Source organism: Acinonyx jubatus, chromosome F2, assembly GCF_027475565.1.
Source record: "Acinonyx jubatus isolate Ajub_Pintada_27869175 chromosome F2, VMU_Ajub_asm_v1.0, whole genome shotgun sequence".
Lineage (NCBI taxonomy): Eukaryota > Metazoa > Chordata > Mammalia > Carnivora > Felidae > Acinonyx > Acinonyx jubatus.
The window spans coordinates 7808471-7829929 of record NC_069394.1 but is presented as its reverse complement, the minus strand read 5'-3'; the positions used below and the strand labels follow the sequence as shown (position 1 = coordinate 7829929).

Here is a 21459-nt window from a genome sequence, read left to right as displayed (position 1 = left end):
ACCCGTGTTTCCTCTCTTGAAAACAGGAATGACGATGCCGACCTCACAGGGCCTCTGAGAGAGAAAGGAATGCAGAGCAATAACACGGTGCGATGACATCACATCACTGGAAGCACCTGCCAGTCAGGTATGGAATCTGGGCCCTAATAAAAACAATTTTAAAATTAAAATGTCTCCAAATCAAATCAATGACTTTTGTGTAACCTGGTAGTTTCTGGATTTTCTTCTATGCTATTTGCCCTGGATTTGGTGTGAAAAGCCAAGGTATGGATATATATCCAAGGTGCGTATGCATATACTTTCACACTCTTCTATTAGGGTAGTTCAAAATCACGCCAAGATTTTAGCAGATGCTGCAAACGCAGCCATCTCCTCGAGCCCTGCTCTTCCCACTGCCCCTCATCCCAACCGCCACCCCAGCCTCAATGACCCTCGAACAGTGGGGCCGGGGAGAAGGGTCAGCACCACAGAGAAGCAGCGAATTCTCCTCCTGTGAGCAGCGTGGGTAACTGTTGGAAGGAACACACATTCTGTTACAGCCAGAACACGGGGCCTTGGAGGAGCTTCCCAGCCTTCGTCCGCAGCCCAGGCCACAACACGATAAAGGCCACCACATCCCAGGGTCCAGCACAATGTCGGGCACACTAGGAGCACAAGAGACACATGGTGACCAAGGAACGTGGGAATAAACACGACAGTCAATCTGAACCATTTATCAAGCACTATGTGTCAGGCACCTCCTGGGACCTTAGAGAGTGAGATCTAATCTCTACAACTGCTGTTGAGCAGTATCAGCACCTCGTCTTCGAAGACACGTAACACGACGTTCAGAGAAGTTAAGCGAGTCATCCCAGCGCCACAGCGATCGGCCACCCCAGCTCCGGCCCCGGACTCCCATGCCTGTGCTCATGCCAATAACCTGGAGTGACCTGCGGGGCCGCTCTGAGGTCACTGGGAAGTAAGCAGCCTGCCAGTCCCACCTGTGTCCTGCGGTGAGCTCAGGACGGAGCTAACGGCCTGTGAAGCGAAGCCAGCCCCCAGCCCGAGACCTAGGGAAGCGGCCCCTGAGCTACTAACTCAGGCAGATTCCGAGAGGAAACAGGGCCGGGCCTGCTGCAGCCACGACGTGAGAACGTGTGTTTGTGTGGGAAAATGCCTCACGTCCATATTAACGAACAAGCAACGGGCTAAGAAAATTAGCAAGAGATTGTCCAATCTGCCTTCGAGGTATCAGAAGGACACCAAATATAAGCAGGGAGTAGTAACACATCGACACGGCCTTCCGGGCAAGTCTCATTACCGAAACGCACCAGAGTTCTCAGGGGACTGTGGGTCCCAAAGGGGTGCCATCGTCACCCCTGTGCCCTGGGGACCAGTGGCGGGCGGGAGCCAGCTGCCACCAGCTCGCAAGCCGCTGTGCGCATCTCTGTCCAGGTCAGTGACATCACACTGATAGCTTAAAATTGGCCACAGCACAACCATTTCCACTACAGAAGCTGGCGAATGCTGTAAACCAGCTTCCCTTCTCCCTGCCCCTGAGACAGCCCGTTGGTAAACATTTACAGAACACGACGGGTGGACGCCTGAGCAGCCGCCACTCCAGAGGCCTTCAGGAGCCCACTGAAAATCACCCCGACTCCACGGAGACCACCAGGGAACCTTCCCCCAGAAACCGGCAAGGAACAGAAATGTCTGACCTGGAAACATCTCTGCCTTTTAGGCCTTTCTCCCTACCTCCTGCACAGTGCCACGTGTGGACATCCTTCCCAAATCCCTGAGCATCATGGGTAAGAGAACCTTTGCCCACAGCTGATGGCTTTGCCTGTGTCACAGCGTGGCACTGCTTACACTGGGCTGATGGACAAGGAGTCTCTTCCCCTGTGGGGAAGCCGTAACACCGCTCTGAGAAGGGTACATTTTGTTCACAGCTTGTTGTCACGTTACTCTCACACATATTTCTCTATGCCAAAACAAGAAGTTAGTAAGTCCCATGAAGATATTTTTTGATGAGGGACTAGAAGAGAAAAACAAAACCAAGTGTGGGGGGTGGGGAGAGGTTGGGGAGAATTCTGTGAAATTAATCAAAAGAAGATGAAAATTTCCAGTGGTACCCAAGCACCCAGCGTTCCGAACACAGCAACTGTGTGCATCCCATGTTGTCCCTCCGTTTTCCTGCCTGCTCTCAGACAGGGGAACAGTGGGAGCATCGTGCTCTTAAAGATCCTAACCTGTGTTCATACTCAACCAGCGATCTCATTTCAGAGACTATTCTCCCGCCAAAATACAATGGTGTAATGTCTCTTATGAGCCAAGAGAGGCATCCAGTTGTTTCCTTCTTCAGCTTGTCCCTTGAAGGGGGCACTGGAAATATGTGTGTGTGTATACATATGTACGTGTGTATATATACACACGCACATATGTACACACACACACATGTATGCATATATGTATACGCATGTGTTATGTATATATGAAGACACCAAAAATGCCCCTGCGAAGATAAAAATTAAAACCCAGCAGACCCTGTCAGGGAATGCCAACGGATGACAGAGCGTCTCAGAAAGGTAACTGAAAACGTAGGGCAGGAAACAGTTCGGCACCGGCACATTCTCCGCAAGGCGATGATGAAAGTTTGGAAGCAGAGAGCAGTGATAGTGTCATCAATCAGAGCCCCACGCCTGTCCCAACAGCCGCAGTAAAGGTCTATTTCCTGCCAATCCAACCCAACAGCGCGAAGGATAATAAAAGGAATATCTAGCCTGCTTCTCGAGCAATCTGCTGTGACTCTGAGGCAATCGGTTCTCTCCTCTGTGATTCCCGGACCGGGGCAGGAGGGGCGGGGTGGGGGGCGGGGGGCATCAAAAATGATGCAATGGCTCTAGAGCTCTAGAGGGCGTAGATGTTTTCAGGAAAAAGGAAACAAGTGCGAAAATGTATTGCATGCCACTCAGGTGCTCGCTCAGGTAACCCCGTCCGCCACGAGGAGAGAAGGCTGCTATCGACTCCATTCTCAGGTGAAGGGCCTGAGCTGGACAGGCTGGTTAACGTGCCCTGATGGCACCACTCAAGGAGCAGAGCACAGACTCGAGCCAGGGCCCCTGCACCCCCCACGGCACCATCCCGGTCTCCAGCTCTACGAAACGGTCATTAAAACACGAGGCACACACTCCCCGTTACCCCTGATGGATGGCTCTAAAATTATCCTGAGTTTTTATGCCGTTATCTACCTCCACACATCAGCCCTGTCACTGAAAGTGCTGAAGGATTCGGTCAATTCCTTTGTTTTAGATGAAGATTCATTCAAGGCAATCCCTGCGAGCGGGGACTTCGCGCCGCACCGGAAACCTCGGAGCGCCCGCTCCTGCAGCCGGGGGCGCCAGCCCGCATCTCTGTTCACTGGGGGCAGGTTTCTAAAACGGTCTCTGGCTTCAAAGAGTCACAGGACTCAGGAAGTAGTAAAAACTGATGGACTGTGTGCGGCAATCATTTTTTTAGTTGAGTTACTGAGGCACGGATATAAATACATGAGCTCAACCTTCTCAAGCGGGAATATGCGATCATTTACTGAAAAAAGCAGCAAAAAAAAAAAAAAAAAAAAAAAAAAAAAAACCCTCTCAGGCTTTTCAAGAATATGAGAGGTTTGCATCCATTCTGTTCAGTTTAAATGCTCTAAATGGTTTATCCTTTTCAGGATGAATAAGCAATCTGAGCACTCAATAAATATTTCTGGATCATCTAAAGAAGCTCACCTACAAATCCGCTTGCCACGGCATGATTCATAATTGCCACAAAAGAGGAATCTGGAAACCCTACCATGTCCAACAGGAGCAGGGCGAAACAAAATGGGCCACCTGATGCTGGACCACAAACAGCCCTTGGAAGTTATACTGAGGGAGACAACAGAACGTGCACGTGAGCAGGAACTTGCATGCAGGAGGAAGGTACACGGACCAAGAACAGAAGGCAGCCAGCGCCGGCAGGTGAACGTCGTGGGGAGGGTGGTAAATTAGGATTCCTCATCCTGGATTTCCACGGAGGCAGCAAGTAACGCCGGGACATACCAACGGGGGACGTGGAGCACAGTCATGACGACGGGGAACTAACAAAATGCTCAGGGGTCGGGGCTGAGCTGCAAGACGTCCCAGCTCCTCTCAAGGGGCACACTGCCTACCTTGCTGGACGAGTGCGTCGGCCGCCAGCTCCCCGGTGCCCACGTTGGCGTATTCCTCGTTGGGGTGCTTCCTGTTGTAGTGCCGTTTCAGGGAGCCGGATATGTTACAGGAGTAATGGCAATGGGCACAGCGGAAGGGCTGCAGGGACAAGGACTGAAGGTGAGCCCCAGGGGAGGTCGAGCCCCAAGCAGAAGGGGCGCCACTTGCCCCAATGTCCTCCTCCACCGACCCCCCACCCTGGGGTGTCTGACACCCCCAAAGCCTGATGAGCAGGCTGCCCCCTAGGATATGCTCCAGGGAGAAACGCAACGTCGGGATGCTGAGTCCTGCCTCGGCGGGGACCAAGCAAGTCATTGCACAAGGTGTCCCCTGGGTAGGAAGGGTCTGTGCTCAATGTGGTTGCTTTCATTTCTCATTTTGTCCACTTCTTGTCCAAGAAGAAAATAACATAAGAGGAACACAGCAATCTATCATTTTCCTTTTTTTTTTTTTTTTTTTAAAGTGAATGTCTTCTGGGGCACCTGGATGGCTCATTTGGTTGAGCATCTGACTCTTGATTTTGGTTCAGGTCATGATCTCACGGTTGTAAGATCGAGGCTTGTGTCGGGCTCTGTGTGCGGAGCCTGAAGGCTGCCTGTGATTCTCTTTCTCCCTCTCTGCCCCTCCCCTGTCTGTGCTTTCTCTCTCTCTCTCATAAATAAACATTTATTTATTTTTTATTTTTTTAAATGTTTGTTTATTTTTGAGAGAGAGAGAGAGACACAGAATACAAGGATGGGAGGGGCCGAGAGACAGAGACACAGAATCCGAAGCAGGCTCCAGGCTCCGAGCTGTCAGCCCAGAGCCCGACGCGGGGCTCGAACTCACGAGCCGTGAGATCGTGACCTGAGCTGAGGTCGGACACTTAACTGACTGAGCCACCCAGGGGCCCCAAAATAAACAAACATTTAAAAAATAAAATACAATAAAATAAAGTGAATGTCTTTCAAAGTAGCTCCCCTCACAATTAATTCCCTGATGTACCTGCTTCTCCAAGTCACTTTCTCCACAGGACTCACCTGCAAGCACGTGCACAGATACAGGCATCAACCCACAGCTGTCCCCCATTAGGGAAACCCACCTGGTAAATGTATTTCCAGCCCCACCTGGGCAGGATGAGGCACTTTCAAGATAAGGACGCAAGGGGTCATGCGGCCTGGCTCCCACCTTGCATACTGCTTTGAGGGGTCCAGAATGAGCGGTGAGGAGGAAAGGGGTGCCTGCTCAAGCCCCTTAGGGAACCCAGTGAGGCCATGCCATCGGCAGAGTGAAGGATGGACGTCTGGATCACTGTTCCATCCCCCGCCCTGACGCACAGGCAAGACAGTATCAGTATCCCTCTGAACCGTGAGCCCTACAACTGTGCAGCAGAATGCCACGTGAATCCCCAATGTGCATTCAGGGCCCACCTGGGAACACAAGCAGCTCGCTGGCCTGGCAGAAACAGCAGAGAGGGAGCAGCCCATGGTGGTAGGAGCTCTGGGAACAGTCTGGGGGATCCGGATGGGACAACGGGAAATGCCGGCTTTCTCTGAGCTCTGTCCAGGGCCTGTCTGCTCTCCTGCGGTGGACCCGTGATCAGTCTGACAGCGTGATATATATCCTGTTGCGATCGCGCCCAAATCACAAACAGGGATGTCCAACTGTCTTCCCGGTTATCTCTACGGGGATGCTCTGCAGGCACCTCAGAATAAACGCACACAATTTCAGACTCTTCTTTCTGCAAAATCAGCTCATCACCCAAAGGCAAACCCCTGAGTGTCACCCTAGACTTTTTCTTTTCTCTTACTATTCGCCTAATTACTGAGTCTTGTCCAGGCTTCCTCGGAAACCTCTCCAGAATTCGCTCCTGCTCCTTTCTGTCCCAGCAGCACATAGCAAGGGGCCATCCCGGCCTATAAAGCAAATGCTGTTACCCCCAGGAGGGCCATTGTTGGAGAGAAAGACCCACGGACGTCAATCCAGTGAGAAAACCTGAAACGTTCCCTCCACCCTACGCAAGGCCACTCTGTGGTCATAGGATGCTCTGGGCCACACTGCATGTGCTACATTCAGTCCCTTGTGCAAGAAAACCCCGTGGCTTGGCCCACAAGGATTTATTAAACAAAAAGACCCGGAACAAAGGCAAAAATTAGCCAGGCTGTCTCATCCGTCTACTGAGCAGAGAACAAGCAATCTAAAATGCCACTGTGTCATTATTTGCAGAGTTAAAATAGAAGCTAACACATTTTCAAATGCTTTCGTCTCCTAAATATGCAAACGTTATAAAATTACTTTCGGAACACTAGCACTTACATAGAAATCAGAAAGAACAATAGAAAAGTACTCTATTACCAGGGCTGAGTGGTCAGTGGGCATAAGAGGCAGGAAGGGGCAACTACAGAAATGGTCCTGTGGACCTAACTCCATGCCCCAGAGCCAATTTCGCCCTTCGTGGGGCCAAGCAGGTTAACTTCCCCGTGAGAGTTTCAACTTGTATTCCCATGCCCACTCCTCGACAGAACTGCGAATGAGGAGAAAAACTGCCAAGACGTGAGCAGACAGGCCAAAAAAATGTACAGGTAGGCCCACCTGTGACTGACCGCCAATTTCTGCCCCAAATCTTCAATTCTTAAAGCTGAAAGAGACGCTTTCAGAGGCTAACCAACCTTCACTCCACGAGGGCACGTTCTCCTGTGGCCTCTGGAAGGCCGTGATCGTAGCCGCTGGAAGATGCGGGGAGGTGAGAAGCCGCTCAGCTGCTCGGCGGCACCATGGGTTTAGAAAGATCTGTCCCCCTGCGGCCTCTTACCCTCAGTGCCCTTCCACTGTGTCAGGCCCCCCGCAACCTCTCGGTGACATCAATCACCAGTGAACCTCCGTTCGGCATCTTCTCCCTACAACTGCGGTCACTGGGCCGCATCTGGGCCCTTCCAACAAAGCAAGTTCAGACCTATGAGGAGGTGCTGCCGTTTGTCAGCAGGGCATTCTGCTGGGGCTGTCGCAGGGCTGGGGACAAAGGCGGAGGAGAGGGCACGTGACATCTCTACGTCCACGGCCAGACTTCCCAGTCTTGAGGTTTCAGTGGTGAAGCATGTACTCACTGACCGCCTTCGGGGAGTAGGTGGAACTGTGCTCCACCCTGGACAGAGAGTGATGGACAGAGAGATCTGTGATCCTCTGAATCCACACGAGTTCGGAGACATAGATGCTATCTGGGCAAGAAAATCAGAAAACTCGGGGTCTAAGTCAGACGTTGGTAGTTGGCAAGGGACAGTAGATCTTCAAAGGGAAGTTCTTTATCGAGAGCTTTCGGGCCCAAAGACGCCCCAAAGTCAGGAGGAACATAGAAGCAGCTACAGCAGTGGAGTTCGTGTAAAACAAAACATCCACGTTCTTACTGTGGCCAAAAACTAAACTGAATCACCAGCGAGGCATTCCTGCTATTCAGGGTTACACTGGAGTTATTAAGAAACGCAATCAAGCATAAAAATTATTACAGTTTTACCTGCCACAGGCCAGGTAGTTCTCAGTGTTTTGCAGGGATTAACTCCTAGAAGTCTCAGAACCACCTAATATGCTAGGTACAATTATTATCCCCATCTTACAGATAAGGAAACTGCAGTCCAGAACCGTTACGGAATCCACCAAAAGTGTCACACGTTCCCAGCCTGACCAGTTGGTCTGCACTGGATTTGGGGATCCAGGCCCCGCCAGCAACAAAGAGATGACTTGACTTCCCATTTGCCATTATTTCCTGAACAACCAGGTCCCCTGGGAGCTCCATCAGGGCAGGCATGGATCTCCCGGACATAAAAAAGCCCAGACCTAACCAACAACTCCTAAAAACGAGGAGCACCCAGTGGGCTGGGAGAACTATAGGCAGTTCTTGGAGCACCATAATGGGGGAGGGACTTCTGGGGGTTGAGAAGACGGCAGGAGACAGTTGCCAGATCACAGGGGGACATGCCAGCAACGTGGCTTCAGGAACACATGTCTCCACCAGGTTTCTTCACACCTAGAATTAACCATTCTGGAAACTGATGGAAGGTGGATTTGAAAGGAACAAGACTGGAGGCAGGGAACACGTGTCCAGTTGTGGCTAGAGGTGCACACAAGAGACACAGATACATCTATAATACACACATATGGATTATAGATTATGTGTCTTTACACAGGTATGTATGTATATTACAGATATACGATACAGATATTTGTATAAGCCCTAAAATGAGAGCATGGCACAAGGAAGTGGAAAGTGAAGAGAGGCTTTAAGAGAGATGGGGGAGGTAAAACCAGCCAGACCCAGTGACTCAGAAGCAGTGTGAAAAAAGGAAGGTGGGCCCCCAGGATGACCCCAAGTCTCCAGCAAGGAAGACACAAGAGGAAGGCATTGCACCAGCTGTGGAGGGAGTTCTACGGATGAGGAGAAAGAGGGGTGTGAGTACAGAACTCTGGATACCCAAGAGGGCATTTCCAGAAAGAGGTTGGAGAATGAGTCCCAACTCAGAGGAGAGTTCTGGGCTATAGACACAGATCTGAGCAGAGGCGAGTAGCAGAGGCCCACAGATGGAATTCACCCATCATGAGAGGGTGTGTGAGGTGAAGAGGGCAGCAGCATGAGGGCGGCATCTGGAACAGGAGAGACAGACCAGAGGATGAGCTCACGAAGAAGGATGAGAAAGAGTGACAGTAGAGGAACCAGGCGTGGGTGGAGTCACAGGATCTATGGAACAATGCCCTTCACGGAGGCAGGGATGGCAGGGACAACACACTAAGAAACCCGGTAAGGCAAGGCCTAACGGGTGTCCACAGGACCTGGCCGTGGCCCCGGTGGCTGTACTAAGAAGAATTCCAGTAACATGGCCAGTCAAGGAGAGAAGGCGAGGGGCAGAAGCTGAGTTTGGGGTCATGTTTCAATGACGTTTTAAAAGTCTTTCTCAAAGGGTGCACCAAAGATCAGCTATCTGAGTTGAAAGACAAAGGGCGGTTGACTTGGTGGAGGCTGAAATCGATGTTCTCAGACTTACATCAGGGAAGTAGGTAAAAGACACTTTTTCACAACTGGAGGATTTATGGCTCTGGTTCCTCAAACAGACAGGGACAGGAAGTCCCATCTCACTTGTGAAACTGGGCTCGGAGAAACCGATTAGAAGGCATCTAACTGCATGCAAGCGAGGCCAATCCAACTTCCCGTCAGCACCAAGAGGAATGTTTTAAAACAGACGAGAAGCTGGCGATGAGGCGATGTCCCAGGTGGTAACACTGGTAACCAGCTGCAAAGCCCAGGATAGCTTTCGGGTGGTGTAGAGGGTGCCCTGCTGGCCCGGCAGGCAGGAAGGCCCTCGCCACGCGAGCTCCCGCTGTGGTCTGGGTAACCAAGGACGGCAGATGGCCGTGCAGCTATGTCAAAAGGCTCAGGGATGGAGATGTGAGCCTGGCCCTTGAGTTGGGCCCACCCCTCTCTGGAGAGGATGGAAAAAGATAATGACCTGGGAGAAGGTTCTGGATAACTATTGGGGTGAAACCTACAACCACAAGTGAAGACTTTATAACCTTAATTTAAAAAACCAGCTAAGGTAGAGACAGAGACAAAGACGAGGTAAAGAAGGAGACAAACCACAAGTCTAACTGATACGCAAGTGACTTTGGATTCCAACTGCAGGAAGAGATAGTACGACTGTTACAACCCCTAATATATGGACTGGTTGGTATAAGGCAGTTTCGACAATGCTTGATGGAGACCAGGCTATCTGAATGTGGACACCTTTGTGGCGCAAAGGCCCTCGTAATGACCCAATAGCATTTTACATCAAGCGTAAGTCAAAGCGTGGAGTCAGAAAGCATGAATGAACCAGGAGCTAGGGGATTGAGGTTCAGGTGCTGGGCACACCACTGATCGGCTGGGATACCCCAGCTAAGACATCATCTGTGAAATGGAAAAAAAAAAACTTTTCCTATTTACCTGACAGGGTTTAAATGATGTGTCAAGAAAGAGTATGAGCCTGCTTTGAGAAATAAGGCACATCAGGCCTCATGACTGTTACACTTAATTAATTAGTACGTTAACATTTGTTACTATCATCCTCTGAAGCACCTCCTGGTGGGGGTCACCCCTCTTTCCCTCCTTCCCTCCTACAGAAGCCTCCTCCTTGGTGCAGCCTGTGACCCTCCCAAGGTGCCTGGTCATAGAGGGGATGCATCCAGGAGAGCCTGGGGCTCGAGGCTGGCCCCCCACCATAAGGGTTTTGTGAATGTTAACTATTATTATCTCTAAGATCATTTTCAGAGTCAAATGTTATAGCGTAAAGTAACAGAAATAAATCAGAAAATTGACCATAAAAAATAAACACTAGCAACAAGAAAAAACAACCTCCCAGGACTTACAAAGAACAATTAAGTTTTAGTTACACAGGCAAAGAAGAAATGCTGAAGAGAGTTGCATTTCTGTCTTTTGAGGCCAGGTTACGTGGGGCAAGTGCACTACACTCCCATTGCTTCCCTTCTGGGGGACCGCCCAACCAGGGACACCAGGTCGACAGTAGGCCAAGGGAAGCTCCGTGAAAGTAGCAGTGGGGCCACAGAATGCAGCCGTGGCCAAACTGCAGAGGGAGGAAGACATGGCTTCGGAAAATGTTCTGAGCACGAGGAGGGTAAGGCGGTAGGAGGCGCTCCTGACGTTGGCCCTCAGCCAAGAGCTAAAACAACCACTGTCTCTAAACGCCAACCAAGGCTGAGCGAGTACCAGTCGCCAACAAAAGCTGTGGCTAGGACAGCCATGTCCACCTCCTCACTACACAAGGGCCACCGTCAGCTAGCCATGTGGCCTCAGGCATAGACCTGAACTTCCGGCGTCTCGGTTTACTCCTCAGAAATTGGGACTGGGAAGACACTGACAGCACAGAATTACTGGGTGGGACCAAAGAAGTTATACAGATGAAAGGGTGAGTAAATGTTCAAAATATCTGCTCCATCATCACCATCACCATCATCATCACCATCATCATAAACATCATCATCACCATCACCATCGCCATCACCATCATCACCATAAACATCATCATCACCATCGCCATCACCATAAACATCACCATCGCCATCACCATCATCACCATCACCATCATCATCACCATAAACATCATCATCACCATCACCATAAACATCACCATCGCCATCACCATCACCGTCGCCATCACCATAAACATCATCGCCATCACCACCGCCACTGCCACCATGCAGAGGCTATAGTATCAGAGCTCCACTGTGTGGTCTTCTCCCACCCAACATCCTCTCAGAAAAGATCCACAGAAGGGTAGGCTAACCCACCTGCACCCCAGTTTCTCCCAGGTGCGTGCCCCTTTGAAGGTCTATGCAACCTGAGGTCAAAGAGGTCATGGTCAGATGTCACTGTTCCTGTGAGGCCTCCTCTCTCTGTCCCCAGCGCCCCTTACAGCTTTGAGCTGGTTTGCTTTTTATGGCACTGATTACCTTCTAATAGAAGACAGGATTTACTTACTTATTCTGCTTATTGTCTATTCCCTCCATGAGAATATAAACCCCAGGAGGGCAGAATTCCTTTGTTGCTTTTTGGTCTGTTTTGATCATTGTTACTACAGCACCTAGAACGGTGCCTGCAAGCAGTAAGCTCAGTACTAACTGAATTTAGCTGACCTGGGAACACTCCCTCTAGACCAGCTCTTTATGTTGAAGGCTCCCAAGTCTAGATTCCTGTAGACCCGGGGGAGACAGGAAGGAAATACCGAGGGGCGAGCAGCAGACACTACTAGGCTATGGAGACTTCATAAATTTCGATGTTTTCTAGGATTTCTAGAATAGAATGCATGTTTTAAGTAATTAGAGACACGTAAATGGGAAGTTAAATAGATTAAAAAAAAAACAACTGGCCCAGGCCCTGAGCTTGACTTTGGCCCAAGACTCAGTGAGTGTCGATGGCTCAAGGCCTAAGTCTGGGGACCTTGTTTCCTGCCAAATCCCACGAGATGGGAAGTGACCGCTTCTTCCAACTGAGGCCCTACCTGGATTTTACTTCTGGAAAGCAATAATCATGACTGATGCTTCCCCACCATGTGCTTTGGAGAGCGCTGGGACCCAGGACCTTTCTCACCACCACCTTGGAGTGGCAGGGCTTTCTGGAGCCAGACACACCTGTGCTCAGTCGGGGTTACGCTGCCGAACATCTGGGTACCTTGGGCACGCTTCTTCATTTTCTCGCAAGGAGGAGTGATCACGTGAAAAGAATAGCCTGCGTGGAGATGCTCATCGAATTGTTATCATCGACTGTTCTGACACAGAAACTCTGGGCACACCGCATCATTCAAAGGAAAGGTAAGAGTGGTGTTCCTTTTTGCACGTGGGATTTTAGAATCTCCATGTTTGCCTTTGGAACAACGGAAGACCGGAGCGAGGAGGCGCACCAGAATGCACTGGCGATGAAGACTGTGACCCCTGGGTCTCTACCATACGCCTCCCAACCGCCTTGGGAAGACACGTCGATTCTCTCCTTACAGCTGGGGACGCAAAGGCCTGGGAGGGTAAGCGGTTTGCTCCCCGGCAAAAACCAGGGTGTGAGCTAAGGTCGGTCTGACTCCAAAGCCCAGGTGCCCGCCACTCTCCTCAGCACAGCTGGCGCCCTGCCCACCGCAGGCCTGCAGCAAACAAACACCACTTCTGGGCAGTCTCCCTGCTGACGGACTGGATGGACGGTTTCTGCAACTTCTCCTCTGAGATTTTCAGTTTGGCAAAGGACTTTGGTTCCGCTCACAGGATCAACAAGGTGATGCTGTTTTCAGGGTAGGATTTGCAGCACACAAAGTTCTGGTAGCACAAACCACTCACCTTGTCTTGCCCTGGCCTCCCATCGGTCCTGCCTCAGGGCCCTGGCTCTGCACAGCCTGCCGTGTGGACAGCCCGCGGGACTGCCCGCTAGCAGCTACCTCCAAAACTACAGGGTAGACCCAGTTGAGAGCCACCGTGCCTGTATTTCCACAGATTTCTAAAATGCATACCAGATACCCACACTCCCTCTGAACGGAATCTCCACTGAGAGAATTCTTGAACATAATACAATAATGAAGCAAGTCTTTCTAAAGTGCCCTACATAAGAAAACAATACATTTACAGATATTAAATCTGCTCTTTGCTAAAAGAACAACTCCTGACGGGCTGCGGGGAGCCTCCCCGTCGTACAGGGCCTGACTCACAGCAGTGGGCCTACAGCCTCAGGCGAATGTGAAAAATCCTCTGCCCTTGGGACCATGCTGGGCTTCCCCGGGGCTGAGCATCTCAGTGCTAAAGCACGTACACGTGTTGTGCCCCTTCTTGGATTCACTGGCCCTCACTACACTGAGAGAAGGAGAGCCCCGTGGGCTGGAGGCCAGGCAGTGAACTCAAGACAGAGTGAAGACCCGAGCTGGGCCGGCCCAGCAACGGAAGAGCCGTTAAACCCCGTGTCTCCGTGGCTACGAGCCTTCAAAGGAGCTCAGAGTTCCACCTCCACCTTGCTGTCTTCCATGATGCAGCTATTACACCGAGGTTCCATAGCATTTGTTATTGGCTCACTGGTTCACTCAACAGACATTTGTTAAGGGCTGCCTATGTGCTGAGAACAGAACAAAAACTAAAACACGGGGCCTCCCGGAGCTCGCATTCTAGCATCACAAACAAGTCACACGTGACCTGCCAGATCAAGCATCACGGAGGGAAGCAAAGCAGGTGAACCCAGCCTGGGAGGAGGTGAGCGAGTTGCACGGCCTTCTGGGAGAAGAGCAGTGGGAAGACGAGGAGCAGGTGTGAAGCTGGGCGAGGCGACGGGGTGCAGGGCAAGGTGTGCAGCAGAGAGAGGTGGGGAGCGTGTGGGGGGATGGGGCGGGCAGGGAGGCACACGGAGCCCTCTGGAAGATCTGAGCTCCACCTCGCAGTGGGCTCAGAAGCCGCAGGAGTGGCAGGGACTGGCCGGGGACATTGTGGCTTTTTTTTTTTTTTTTTTTTTTACTTCCGGAGTCTCTGATAACCAGTATTAACCAAGTCGTTCCATAAAACCCAAATGCTGGGAGGTACAATGAGGATGGAAAAAAAGAGAAGGGGGTTCTGTGGTCAAGTAAGTTTTATTTTTTAAGTTATTTATTTATTTTGAGAGAGAGAGAAAGAGAGAGAGAATCGCAAGCAGGCTCTGCACTGTCAGCACAGAGCTCGATGTGGGGCTCAAACTCATGAACTGTGAGATCATGCATGGCCTGAGCCGAAACTATGAGTCAGACGTTTAATCGACTGAGCCGCCCAGGTGCCCCGGTCAAATTTTAAGAATCGCTGCATGCCGTATCCTGTCCACACGACACCTACAGGATCCCAAGGAAGGAGTGTCCCAAGGAGCACACTCTGGAAAACCGTGTTTATGCCACCCTCCACCCTCCACTCTCCAATGGTAGCTGGCGTCACCTCCCAGGCTGACCGTGAGCTCCCCAAGTTCAGGTGCCGGGGCATACATCCTTCCATTTCTGCTGGGTCGCCCACTACAACCAACGAGAGTACTGGGTCCCCCAGACTCGCAAAACAAAGCATGCAAAAGCAGAAGCCTCTGACTGGACGGCTGCCGACTTAAACTCCCTACCCAGTGGTAAATGTGCCCGTGAGAAACTTTCTACTCAGAGAAACTTCATCGCTTGGAATCTATAAACTGCCAAGTCCCATTACCCGCACAGGGTCATCCAGCAAAGCTAGTGGCCCTTCAAGAACCTTCTGGATGATGACGCGGGCTGGGAGACTGAAATGTTTCATACGTATGCAAAGACGTGCCCACAGACTGCTCTGGGGGTCATTCCAGCCGAGCCACGTGCAGGCCCCTCTCCCTGCAGCAAGAGAAACACCAGGAGGGACCATCACCGAAGACTGCACCTGCACCTGGGAGTGGGAAGTGAGCCACTCAACAGGAAAAAGACGCAAACTCGTAAGAAAAAGGACCAAGACTGGCCAGTATGACACATGTGCGATGTTTATAAGGGAAATGCCCAAAGAGCATTTGCCCCCAGACTGACACACACACAAAGAGCCTAACGATGCACGGTCCCAGGGGACGCACACAAGGGCGAAAAGAAACATGGAGGCGGAAGTGAAGACACACACACCAGGAACGAAAAGGCTGCTCCCCAAGGGGCAGGCAGCCTTCCACAGGCTTCTGTCCCTGACGGGCAGCCTCTAAAGAGGTTTGTAGCAGGGATTTCAAGGCGATGCTGTCTGTGCGAATGAGAGTATGGCGCCCTCTCCTCGTCCCGTGGGCGGCACACAATCCAGGCTGACTGGGTACTCCGCCCGTGGCTGCAATCTGAAGCTGCAGGCAAGGCTGCCCTGCTCCGCCTGTGCAGGAGAGAAGAGTCCTGTGATCTCTGTCTCCGTCCCCATCTCTCCAGGATTTACGGGCCTGAGCGCACGAGGTTGGAACTTCATTCCAGGCTCAGCCGTGACAGGGACAAAACCAAGCCTGGGCTTGAGGAGCCGGAGAGAAGACAGCCAGGTCATCACATCCGTTAAGAAGCGTGAAGCCAACTCTGTTATAAAATGAGGCCAGAGATAAATTAAACAATTTAAAAGAATAAATGTTTCTAAACCGTGGGGTACCACAAGTTCAAGAAAGGCTTGCGTTGAGGCAATTACCTCATCACAATAAATAACAGTAAATCAATCCACACTAATTGCTTTTCTTGCCAGAGCTTAGAAGACTCTTCAGCGTTCTTGGATTATTGATTTTTTTGTAATCGCTTGTGCTGTCAAAAATGTAATATTTCCAAAGAATATACCGCTCACTGCTAGACAGACAGAATTTTAATTTAACGTAAGACAACCCAATTTCCATTTTTTCCCCCCGAAGTGCTTAAAAAATCTAAAATACCAGGAAGCTGAAGACAGCATTACAGGTTTTCAGCAGAGACATTTCAGCTCAAACAAGTTAATAAATGGCTGACCGCCCCCCTCCTCGTCTTGGACCTTCCTCCTCCTCACACACCTACACACACACACACACACACACACACACACACACACGCACGCACACACATACAAAAGTGCTTAAAGAAAAAAAAAAGAGAGTAATCCCAGATTCTTCACTTTCATGCAAATTAAGAACTAAAAAGCAAAACAAACACCACGAACAGAAACCCTACCCTTCACTTCGTGCCTTCTTGATCCCACGGGTTTGGCAATTGCCACTGAATGTGGGAAATGTTCCGCCTCCTAAATTTATACTCGGTCAGCACCTTGCTCACAGATCTTGCTTAAATTCTGACAGCTACAACACTGAACTACAGGCTTATATAATCAAAGCAGTGAGGGGAAAAAAGGACAAGGGGGCAAAAATGTCCCTCTGCTTGGGATGACAATGAGAAAGGTGTAGAGTCCTGGACAAAGAGCAGCTTTGTCTACAAAGAGGCACCTTCACTACCTACTACTGCATCACTCTTGAGTGTGTTACTGAGCTGGACTCAGGCCTCAGTTTCCACATCTGTGAAATGGGAATATCATTCCTACACTATAGGAGTTCTGAGGCAAAATAAAGTAACTTTTATGTATAAATTTTATGTGTTACATAAAATACTGCTGTAATGCCCAGCACATGACTATTACAAAAGGGACCAGTCCACCTGCCTTCTTTATTCCGCCCCTAGATGCTTAACTAAACATGCCAACTTCTGCTGGAAATTTCTACAGAAAGGTGAAACCATCTCCCGGGTAACAGAAGTTACAGTAGAAAGCAAGCCACGAAGCCATAAGCAATGCCAGATGACTCAGCATTCTGAAGGACGCTGAGAATTTCAGACTGAGGACCGATTTGGACTGTGTGTAAACGTGTGGTTCTGAACATTCTGCCTGTTTGAGATCATTTCCGTACTTTTACTCCCTTGCTCACGAAACTTAGACTGGAATCCGGGAGTAAATTACTTACACAGCCACATCCTGGCTGACCTCATCCAAACACCACTTTTGCTCAAGTCAGCATCTAAGCCCCTTAGGGATTCTGTGGGCTCAGCTGCCTGGTGTCTTCTTCTGGCTTCAAATGGACACACTGTGAACACGTCTGGGACTCATCCCATTATCGGGAATGCAACATGGGGATCACACTATCTCCCTCTGACTTGTGGATATCAGGGAACTTTCTGGTTGCTATAGGTTTTCAAAGCGATAGGTTTTATATAACGCGATGATACTATATTAACGCCATTAAATCACGGCTTTTACAAAATGATGGAATTGGAATAATTAGCTGCTCTTCAGGGCTCTCACGGCACTTAGTACATAACTTTCTCGTAGCGGTTAATACACTTGCTGCTGCTTTTTATACACATTGGGCTCTCCACAGACTCGTGAGCCTGGCAGACAGAGGCCTGGCTTCATCCTGACATCCCCCGCCCCTGGCAGAGTGCCTGGCACAGAGTGGGTACACAGAAAAGGGTGTTAAAGAAATGTCTAAGGGGCGCCTGGGTGGCACAGTCGGTTAAGTGTCCAACTTCAGCTCGGGTCATGATCTCGTGGTTTGTGAGTTCGAGCCCCGCGTAGGGCTCCGTGCTGACAGCTCAGAGCCTGTAGCCTGCTTGGGATTCTGTGTCTCCCCCTCTCTCTGCCCCTGCTCTGCTCACGTCCTGTGTCTCTCTCTCAATAATAAATAAACGTTAAAAAAAACTGTAAAAGAAATGAGTAAACATTTCAGGTTTTGCATCAAATATTCAGATGAAGTTTAGTACTTTTTGTACTTCCTCTGTCTCTTCAAACTCTGTGTGTTAAATTGTGAGGTGATGTCCTCCTCAAGGAATCCTGAGGGAAAGCTCATCAGTGGTAACAATATCAGCCCTTGAAATCTTCCTTACTCCTCAAGAGTTTTGTGAAAGTACCTTAGTTATGCAGATTTCAATTTGACAATAGACCAGCCCTTCCTCAGGCTTTTCAGAACACAATTTTTTTAGGATTCAACTGGCTTTAGATTCCGATCAAATATCGATGAGGTTGAATAGTGTCTTTTCAAGATAACGATCTGGCTGGTTCCTGTTTAAAAGAACATACTGGTATAGGCCTGAAGGTCCTATGGCCGCAGGAGAGAGGGCCAGCCCTCACCTTCGGAAGGCCAGGGCAGAGGAATGACCACAGCCATTTGTCAGACTACCCAAGGCCGTGTTTCAGGAACGAGAGCGTCTAAAGTGAGAAGGAAGGGTCAGTAGTAAGTCACACTGAATGGTTTCCAAACTGTGCAGATAGTGAAAACTGCTGATTTCAGACTAATTTTTTTTTCTTTGCAGATGTGGCAAATTCATGCATCAAGTGTTTCACTTGCTTTTCAGAAGTCAGAAATCCTTGGTGCACTTGAAGCCACACAGAGCAAAGACCCAAAGGACAAGCTCCCTCCAGCACAGGGGCCCCCGTGACGTGGCTCGGCGTAATGCAAAAAGTGGGTGGGCCCCACGTTCGGGGAAGTCAGGCTCCGTGAAAGCTTGGACGGGTCTGGCAGTGCAGGGCAGCACCATCCAGGAGAGACGCTCACTCTACCAGAAGAAGGGGAACGTATGAATAACTACTCGGGAAATGCACCTGCTAAAAGGTTCTCTGTGCTAAGTGAGGTACCCATGTGGCCAAGTGTGTTTTAAAGGAATGTACCAGGGGCACCTGGGTGGCTCAGTCGGATGAGAGTCCAACTTCAGTTCAGGTCATGATCTCACAGTTCGTGGGTTCGAGCCCCACGTCGGGCTCTGTGCTGACAGCTCAGAACCTGGAGCCTGCTTCAGATTCTGTGTCTCCCTCCCTCTCTGCCCCTTCCCTGCCTCTCAAAAATAAATAAACATTAAAAAAAATGTTTTAAGAGTAAATAATAAATAAAGGAATGTACCGAATCAGGGGAATTAGGCAACTGGACACTGAATTAGGCAAACTGAATTAGGCAAACAGAACACATCACAGGCACCAAGAATCTTAAACGAAAGTATGATAAAGAGGACGACACTGTGCACATACGACAATCTTCAGATGCAAAGAGACAGGAGGAAAACTGGGACGGAGTCTGGGCAGAAGTAACATTGGAGAACAGTGCCTCAAGCCCTCCAGGAAGCCTGCAACTAGTACTCACAACCTGTAAGTGACAAGAGGCACTGCCTCATCACCACGTTACCAGGAAGTTACAGGGGCGCCTGGGTGGCTCAATCGGTTAAGCATCCGACTTTTGGTTTCCACTCAGGTCATGACCTCACAGTTCATGAGTCTGAGCCCTGCATCAGGCTCTGCGCTGGGAGCACAGAGCCTGCTTGGGACTCTCTCTCTGACACTCTCTCTCTCTCTCTCTCTCTCTCTAAGTAAAGAAAATTAAAAAAAAAAGAAGCTACAGAGTTTAGGTGTCTTGCCCAAGGCCACACAGGTAGTAAGTGGCAAGTCTGGATTCTAAGAGCATCTGACCAGAAAGCCGTGATGCATACAGTCAAACTAGAAAGTGCTTAAGCTGCAAGGCAGGGGCTTGTGCTGAAGCTGCCTGCCGTTGTTTCTCCCACTGACACGCTTCCAAGGGTCTGAGAAGCCCCGAGGTCTCCCCGGGCCTACTTGTGAGTGATGATGCGTGGAGAAAACCCTCGCCCGAAGCTGGCAGAGCTCCTGGTGACTGTGACTCCACTTAGATTACTCGTGACAGCAGCAGTCGGCCGCCTCACACACCCTCCTGGCTCCAGACTTCCAGCAAATTCCCACACATCCAGGGTGCGTGGGGGAGGGAGTCGACAGCCACGTTTACTGGGCACCTGCTCTGTGCACTGTCACAATCACACGGTGGGGCGTTCCTGCTTCCAGTCAGGGTGTCGAAAACCACAAGGGGCTGTTGCTCCCACGCAAACAACGTCAGACTGTCAGGGCATGAAGAGACGTAAGTGAACCAAATTCCAGAAGTGCGCAGACACTGCCTAGGAGAGAAGAGCCTGGTGGCTGCTCTCATCCCTGTGACCTACTCACCTCTTCCCTGTGAAATGGGGAGCTTCAGCAGGTACAACAAGGGAGCAGGGCAGGAGAGGAGGGAGAGAACCCACCCCAGCCCTCAGGGACTGGGTCTCATACATGGCAGTGAGGACCCCTGGCCCAAAGCAGGTGAGGGGAGGGGAAGTCCAGCACCACCCTTACGAAAGTGCAAAAACCTTCACCAGGCACCCTGGCTCTCCCGAGGCTGGGCTGGGCAGAGAGGGGAGAGAGCTTCCCCAAGGAGAATGCTGGAGAGAAACAGGATCATCCCAGCACCTCGAAAAGCTGGCAGCCTGCCTGTAAAGCTGATAGGGAGCCCACATGGTTTGGAAAGCCAGCAGCTGTGCTGTGAAACAGAAAGCGAATCCTGGAGCCTCTCGCTGTGCTCAGATGCCCAGCCTTGCTGAAAGGAAAGACCCGATCCTTTTCCCAAAACATCTGACGACAGTGGAGAGCCGGTTCTGGAACTGCGACAGACTAGATTTATTCACTCCTGTGCTAGGAGAGACCCAAGACCACCCCCACGTTCCATGATTGGGTAGGAGGGCTCACAGGGCTCAGCGTACAGATACTCACTGCTATCATTCCTTATAGCCAAAGGATGCAAAGCAAAATCTGCAAAGGGAAAAGGCACGCAGAGTCCAAGGGAAACCAGGCATAAGTTTCCAAGAGTCCTCTCCCAGCAGAGTCCCACCGGGCAGCCGAAATTCCCTTGCAACGAGCTGTCACAACACGTGTGAAATGGGACCAGCCCGGTAAGTTCATTAGAAGCTCCATGCCAGGGTTTTACGGGGAACTAATCACATGGGCAACTCTCTGCCTAGCACATACCAACACTCCAGACTCCCAGAAGGAAGCAGATATTCGGTGTGCACGATGCCATCTGAACAGGTTAGGCACAGGAAACTTCTCCTGTCAATGAGGGTTATGGGAAACCTTCCTATGTCCAAGGTCCAGATGCCAGCCAAGCGCCAAGCTTGTGAGCACACCTTTCACAGGCAGCAGTGAGGTCCGCCTGTCAGCTATCTTCTGGACAGCCCCCCACACTACTGTCCTGGTGCGAAAAGAGGCCAATTATTACTTAGCTCAGTCTCTAATGCTGTTTTACAACCTATCATTCACTTGAAAATGATGAGACAGGCAAAGAAGAAAATGTGATCCCAAATCAAGAAAAAAAAGTCAACAGAAACTGATGCACAGATAGCTCAGATACTTACATTTTTAGAAATATTTAAATAATGATGACAAATGTGTTCAAGGCTCAAATGAAAAACATGTGTGA

The 21459-nt window shown here is 50.3% G+C and overlaps 1 protein-coding gene across 8 annotated transcripts in view; it reads right to left on the bottom strand.

Moving 5' to 3' along the window:
• The window catches only part of ZFAT (zinc finger and AT-hook domain containing), a 282959-nt gene that overhangs the window by 40858 nt on the left and 220642 nt on the right, over nucleotides 1-21459 (bottom strand). For 6 of the 8 annotated variants that reach the window (XM_053208115.1, XM_053208113.1, XM_053208114.1 and 3 more), the window contains one exon: nucleotides 4172-4310. The exons of 1 other annotated variant lie outside the window; for it this stretch is intronic. In XM_053208115.1, coding sequence (XP_053064090.1) covers nucleotides 4172-4310 — 139 coding nt within the window. Of the gene's footprint in view, nucleotides 1-4171; nucleotides 4311-15482; nucleotides 15752-21459 lie in introns of those variants that run through there. One more of the 8 variants, XM_053208119.1, reaches the window with a different exon arrangement.